Genomic DNA, 7,319 nt, shown 5'->3' with positions numbered 1-7,319 from the left:
TGTGCATCACCAGGCTATAAAGGATGACTAGCCATTAAATGAGAACCATAAACCATGATGGATGACTCGCCTTAGTTAATATATATTAGAATTTTAGTCAAAGAGTTTGATTGTATCAGAAATTATGTATTAACATGCTTTGTAGTGAGGTGAGCTTATCCTTTCAACCTTCTCAATCACTCCTTATGTGGGTTCAACTACTTGTTTAGCGACAACAAAAGTGAGTGCCACGATGTTTCCTTGTAATCGAGTCCACTTGTAAACTCTTAATCATGCGCTTTGTATGCAAAACTTGTTTCTTTAAAGGAGTCAATTGTATGTCTCTAAAGCACTTTATCCTTGAAGCTACCAATATGCCACTTTACGAGCCATCCAAAATTCCCAAAGCAAAGCAATCCTTGCAAACAATTGTATCATTAGTGGAAACATGGGAGTGTTGTGAATTGATTTGAGAGGAGAGGAAGTAGGAGAGTTAACATTGTAGGAAACTATCCCGTGAGACCTTAAAAATATATCTGATGAGGAGAGTTGAACCTGAGACCTGGTATGAGAGAGAGAGAGTGGAGGAGGAGAAGTGTCAATGCACAAAGGGAGTGCGTGATTGCAAATGAGCAATCACATGAGAGGTAAGTGAAGGGAGATTACATGATGTTCTTTTATGCCAAATAAATAGATGGTGACAAGACACATTGCTTTCTCAGCAGAAATTTCGTAGCAAAGTCTAGCCTTTAAAAAGTGCGGACTCATCGCAAATATATTTACCTCCATAGAACTATAGAATAGTTTCACCTTACAATCTATTTAAACACTCACAAATATACAAAAGCAAGAGACCTAAGAAAGCAAAAATTGGAAAAAACTAAGTCACTCTATTTGTCACTAAACACAACTAGATGAAAACAAACTATTATTCGCTGAAACAGCTTTTTAAAAAGGCAGAAGAAAAATAAGATGAAGAAGCTCACTTGACTAAAACTTGCAAATATATGTAGAAGTTTGTCGAGGCCTTCTATGTTATGCACTATTTGTGAACATTGTAATTCATCTTGAATGACACCCTTGTTTCTAGTGTGGGCATATTGATGAATCCTTCACTGTTCACTTCTTTTTTTTCCTCAAAAACCTCTTGGAAGTTGGAAAAGACCAAGAAATCTACTATGAAATTTTTAAATAACTTGCTTCGTGGATAAATTTTTTCCGCCTGTCATCCTAATCACTTCATATAGATAATGTGTAGGTGAGCTGGTTTAAAAATAAGAGTAGCTGGTTGCACACCATGGTAAAGGAAGAAAGAATATACAAGGATAGTTCAAAATCCTTGCAAATTCATAAATACTACTAGTAGAGGAAGAAAACTGGCCGCTCAGAAAAAAAGACTTTCTTGGACATCACATAGGTGACATCCTCCGACTAAGCTAAGGCAGACCTTTCCCTAACATTGCACCAATGAGCTTCAAGGGAAAGACGGAACAAAATGAAATGACGAGAAAAATGGACAAGAGAAGGGGAAGAGTTTGCAACAAGTAAATGTTGAAATGCTTCTCACATTTGAGGGGATGTTATATAGCCAAACTTGCATGCTCTTTCCACATTCAACAATAAAGTGCAGATTCTAAAAGTAGCTCATGCTTCATGCTTAACAACCCATGCATGAGAAACTGTTAAGCTTTGTACAAGGCAGCAAGAATAGCTACAAATAATTACGTGTTTTTAGCTCCCATTCCCTATAACTTACTGTGGCAATAAATCATAATCTAACATCACCATTAGAAGGAACCTAGTGTTCTTTTCTCATAGAAAGCATTATGCCAAGGATGGACTCACTATGAGAGGTTTACTTTGTTTGTATGTATGCAAACACATCAAGCTTGTCGATATAATGATGAGGGCTTTCCCCCCTCGGGAGCCCATAGCTTTTTGCAAGGCTTCAGGCTTAAAAGAGACTCCCTCTGGTAATTACTTTCACACCACTTACTAGTTTTTGTTAATAACATCTCTCTGAGATAAGATCTGTAGCCATGTCGTGGTAGAGATTTATGTACTTTCAGAAGCTCCAAAATGTAAGACAAGAGGGGCTCAGATTCATTTTGACATTAGATCAATTACAAAGGCCCATGTGTAATTATCTCAGCCCACATGATCCTTGAGCTTGCATTTATCTTCAAGAGCCTCAAACCCCCCCCCCCCCCCCCCCCCCCCCCGCATGGCCCAAACCAAAGAATTACATGAATGACCTTGTTGTCATTACGCAGGACGAAAGCAATTACATATCAAATTCCAATAGACTCACATGCAAATTCAAAGAAATAAAGTCTGTTTCATCAGGATCACCAACTAATGATTAGTCCCAACAATATTATATCTGAAAAAGTTTGCAACAGAACCACCCCAAAAGAGAGGCTATAGCGCACACTGAAATGATAAAGGCAAGGCACATACAGAAACAGATGAAAAAAAAAGCCTACGGTAGCAATGGTCTGACAAAAAACAGCTGGTAAGGGATGGTGATTATAATAACTCAGATACACTCACTTGATAAGACCTTTAAGAAAGCCCTGAAAATAGTATAAAGTATCAAACTAAAATAATTGACAATTTTCTACACGGACATAACCCATGGACCGGCCACCAACAAATTACTATGCCTTCACTACATCCAAGTCATTGGCAGGCAGCTTTCCATATAGAGCCAACAGTATAACACCTGATGACCTATACTAATTCCATGACGGTAGGTAGAACGACAAAAATAGGTCTACATCTTGCAGATAGCAACGTCCTGCAACTTATCTACTACTGCAGACCTCTTTGAACAGTTGTGGGAAAAACTCCATGGCTTGCTCAAGAACACTTTCGAGACACTACATTCTCCTGATAAGAAGCTTAAGCAATAAGCAAAGAGACATGACATGCAAAATCTCAGCAATAATCTTCCATCAAAACATCCATCCATTAATAATTATTTAGAAAATGATTAGCCTTAAGCTGCAATGGTTGATTGTAATTAAGCGAATCTTGGTGACCGGAGGGACCATCTAGAGCATGAGCACATCATACAATCTTGCAATGGCATCTAGACTTTGCTGAGAATCAAAAATTAAGTGTAACGACTCCGAGTCATTGGCTAGATTTCAGCATATCTATGTTCTGTGCAAGTAAAACACAGCATATCCTGCTAGAACCTGCTGGGAGTTGACCTAGATAGGTAGGCAATACAGATTGTATAATAGCTTCAATGTAGACATAGCCCTCTGGCTCCAAGAACGAAGTTTCACAAGTGGTAGAATGGTACAAAACTTTCCCTGTCTCACTTGCTCCTTACTTCCTCAAAACAGAATGGCTGCTCCGTTCCTCTGCATGAGATACATCTAATACCACCCATGAACTTATTTCATCCAAGGAGGCGTTCTTGTCAAAGCTTTCAGATGGTTAATTGTCAGAAAAGCACATTAAACAGCAAAGATACCAAAAACATTTCTAAAACTGATAAAGATGGTAAAATTCAGACCAGTGAAATATTACAGAAATAAACAAGTCACAACACAAAAAACACTTACCGCTCCTGGTGCAAAGGCAAATTGGACCTCTGGCCACTGCCAGCAACACAAGCTCAGTGACGTTCCCAATATCTTGCTACTTGATTCGGCATGTGGACAAAGAGAGATGGCGTCATCATATTTAATTGCCTTTTCTTCTTGCCAGGCCATGACACTATCATTGGCCTTTAGAAACTAAGTCGATCCACTGTCAACATGAGAGAGCCTCTTGACTGCAAGATTGCAAATCCTCTGTACATTTAGGAGGTCAATGAAGAAACTGAAACGTCTTTTCAGATTTCATACGCAAGCCGGGGACTGCTACTGCTTAGCCTGACTACTGATCGTATACACAGAAACAGATGCCTGACTGGCTAACGGCAGTTTAACTTGCAATAGTGTATCATGCCAGAAATGGGACATCCTCGGGAGTCTTCAATTGTAAAGCACTGTGAGAAGTAAGCTAGTTGTCAACAAATTCATTTCTGTGTCGGCCACTACTGCTAGGTCTTAATAGAGAGCACACACACACACATCCAAGCTCCAAACACTGCAAAAAACAATAAGTCAGACGATAGAAACCTTAATAGGCACTTCACCCGTTCTCAAGGGACCGACATAGCTGCAGCAAGCCCACTTCTCAATGGATGTTAAAGCCCACCAACAACAACTGTCACACAACTTTGAAACAATAACTGGAACACAAAACACGCGGCTGCAAACACAACTCTGAGATCAAACCACTGCACTGCTTGCTTGGTAGTGCCCATAAAAAGCTACTACTGAAACTGTGATTCTCTGCCCACCAACATGAACAACACAAAATCTCGGTACTATGTAGACTGCGACAGAAAATGTGTCAAAACAGCAAAAGCACTGCATATCCGGAACTTGAACTGGTTAACATCCAAAATATGATGGCTGTCGAGTATGTCGCTACTGTGTGTCCTCATGGCACTCAAACATCACCCCAAAAAACATAATATTTGGATAAACTAGCTGAACAGTAAACAGTGCTTGACAAAAACGCAGATTTCTGAGTTGAGAGTTGCTCTTGTTCAATCAAAAAGCTGCCCTTGAGAAGTATTTTGACAATGACTTTTGAATGACACTAGTTCTCAGTAGCGGCCATCATAGACCGACGACCGCCCTCCACCACTTGGACGATCATATGGCCCAGCTCGATCCTTGTATCGTGTTTCATACCTTGCCGGCCCACCACTACCATATCGATCTCGGCCACTATCACGATCCCCATAGCGACTCTCTCTACTGTAACTGTCATTATACCTATCATAGCTTCGGTCGTTACCATAGTCACGACTGCTGTACCTATCATATCCCCTGTCTCCACCATGATCGCCACGGCCATTATGGCGCCCACTGTACCCGGGTCCACTACCATAACGGTCGCGGCTGCTGTACCTGTCACTACCGCGGGAAAACTTGCCGCCGCTACCAGAAGGGCAATCCCTGGCCCAGTGACCTGGTTGACCGCAATTAAAGCAATCCTCTCGGCCACCACCCCCACCACTCCGACCAGAATACCCTCCTCGAGAACCACCACCATAATCATCCTTGTAGCCACCACCCTTTCCACCATTCCAATGCTTAGGTTGAGCTTTAGTGACAGAGACTATGCGGCCATCGAGCTCTCTATCATGCAGCTTATCGATTGCATCTTCCATGCCTCTTTGGTCGGCGAAAGTTACAAATCCAAAACCACGAGGCCTACCAGTATCCCTGTCCATCATAACCTGGTCACAAAGAGAACCAAATGGATAAAAATGTTACAAAACTAAACAATTTTCCAACATATGCAAGATATGAGGTAAGTGGATGAGCCAACCTCTCAGCTTGTGACAACAAGAACATACTTGTATGAATGACTACTGTTTAATCACAGAGGCAAACATCTGCAAGATAGATCAGTTACAACAGAACACATAAAGGGACACCGGAACAGAACTACTACCAGAATGTTTTCAGCAAGCAGACATCAGTAGCTTCCCAAGAAAAAACAGCATTGCTTTTAGATAATACATAAGAACACTTAAAATCACAGGGTTATGCAAACGCAGGTAACAAAATCCCAGAATAACTAGTCAGCCGTCGAACATCAACCTATCCACTGTAAGCACAAGTCTAGGACCCTTACTCTGATACTCATAAATTTCTTCCCTTAGTTCATATTTGCAAGAGCAACCCAGATAATGCCCAAGATATCCTACTGTGCCGAAAATCATATCCATGCTAAGAACTAGGATATCCACAGCCACAAAATGTGCATGTCCGAAGTTCTTGATCAAAATTAAACAACTACCAAATAAAAGTTCACAAAATCGGAGCACAACGACATACAGTCTCTAGATGAACTGACAAAATATCAAACGTATAGAAGAATAGGCCCACAACCCCTCATGGACTCAACAAGACATTGCATGTACTGCAACAATCTACATCACAGCCCCAATTCTTACCAGCAGCAGAAATGGTTGTTCAAAAGAATAACGAAATCTAACTACGGAAGCATTCTGGCCCTCTCGTGAACAAAACGCGCATAACAAGAGAAAAGAACGACCAAATGAAGAGATCTACCTTCGCCTCCATGACCTTGCCGAACCTCCTAAAATAGCTTTCGAGGCCTCTGTCGTCCATCTCCCAAGAAAGACCACCGACAAATACTCTGTTCTCTTCGTACTCATCCATACCTAGAGCTCAAATACTGCAAAAGAAGCCAGCAGTTAGCGCAGCAGAGGGCAGACAAACCCTAGCAGAACGCAGATCCCATACCACAATGCTTTTCCTGTGCGGAATTGCCTTTTCGCTATCTAGGCCTATGTTCTGCCTATTTGAGGTTCTTGAATGGTACCGTCCACCACGTCGAGGGTTCAAACACTGGCGTTAGGGCCCAAGAAACCACTGGTTTGCGTTTCCATTTCAACTACGAACTAGTAAAACGGCGTCGCCTTCGGCAGCATGGCCCCTCTTACCTTCAAACCCTTTACTCTTGATAAATTTCATAAAAGCAGATCAAGAAAAGTGAAGCTCTCCTCTCTCTCTCTCTCTCTCTCTCTCTCTCTCTCTCTATCTCTCTCTCTCGCTCTCGTGCACACACACACATACACACAAGTATGCGTATTGTATTCCTCGTGTGTGTTGGGAGTTGGTGCTTGCTCATTGTCTTGCTGGCCAAGCTCTGCTCCACTAATGAGGATGACACGATAATGTCTTTTGCCATCATAGCAACTGCTCCACTATCACCCCCGTCCCGTGCTCTCAAACCTAAATATCATCTCTCTCTCTCTCTCTCTCTCTCTCTCTCTCTCTCTCTCTCTCTCTCGCGTGCGCCCCCCCACAACTTGCTACGGTACTACGATGATTGACCCCAGCAGCCCAATCCCAGTGTTCAAGAGAGACCATTTTCCCAAACATACACAATTCTCTTTCTTGAATTTGCGAAGGGGAAATTTTAAAAAATTAGGTTATTTTCTCAAATTTTACACTATTTTAGGGTGGAATTTCTCCTTTTCATCTTGCCCTCAAAATGCATTTTTGGAATTGAAAACGGCACGATATTAAGCTGAGACACATTTTTCCCGAACACTGCCCGGGCCAGAGGGCGCGCGATTGTCTCGGCCTATCACTATTTTTCTCTATTTTGGGGTGGAATTTCTCCTTTTCCCCTTGCCCACGCCCAATGTTTGAGAAAAACCAATTTCCCAAACATACAAAATTCCCTTTCTTGAATTTGCGAAGAGGAAATTTGAAAAAAAAAGGTTA

At 41.6% G+C, this 7,319-nt stretch overlaps 1 protein-coding gene across 2 annotated transcripts; it reads right to left on the bottom strand.

Annotated features, from left to right (window-relative positions):
* Nucleotides 1-4,266: 4,266 nt before the first annotated feature.
* On the bottom strand, nt 4,267-6,479 carry LOC147425019 (glycine-rich RNA-binding protein RZ1C-like). 2 transcript variants are annotated; one of them, XM_086499635.1, is made up of 3 exons: nt 6,330-6,479; nt 6,135-6,261; nt 4,267-5,293 (listed from the first exon to the last, which is right to left on the bottom strand). In XM_086499635.1, the coding sequence occupies exons 2-3, from the start codon at nt 6,243-6,245 to the stop codon at nt 4,655-4,657; spliced, it is 750 nt and encodes a 249-aa protein (XP_086355761.1). In that variant the 5' UTR covers nt 6,246-6,261; nt 6,330-6,479; the 3' UTR covers nt 4,267-4,654. The 2 variants fall into 2 exon arrangements, with proteins under 2 accessions (XP_086355761.1, XP_086355760.1); XM_086499634.1 differs by lacking the exon at nt 6,330-6,479 and having other exon boundaries at nt 6,135-6,323.
* Between the last annotated feature and the right edge of the window lie 840 nt (nt 6,480-7,319).

The sequence above is a fragment of the Adiantum capillus-veneris genome, chromosome 25 (genome assembly GCF_014529385.1).
Source record: "Adiantum capillus-veneris isolate H3 chromosome 25, ASM1452938v2, whole genome shotgun sequence".
Taxonomy (NCBI): domain Eukaryota; kingdom Viridiplantae; phylum Streptophyta; class Polypodiopsida; order Polypodiales; family Pteridaceae; genus Adiantum; species Adiantum capillus-veneris.
Note: the sequence above shows the minus strand (reverse complement) of the source record. Positions and strands in the feature narration are given on the sequence as shown.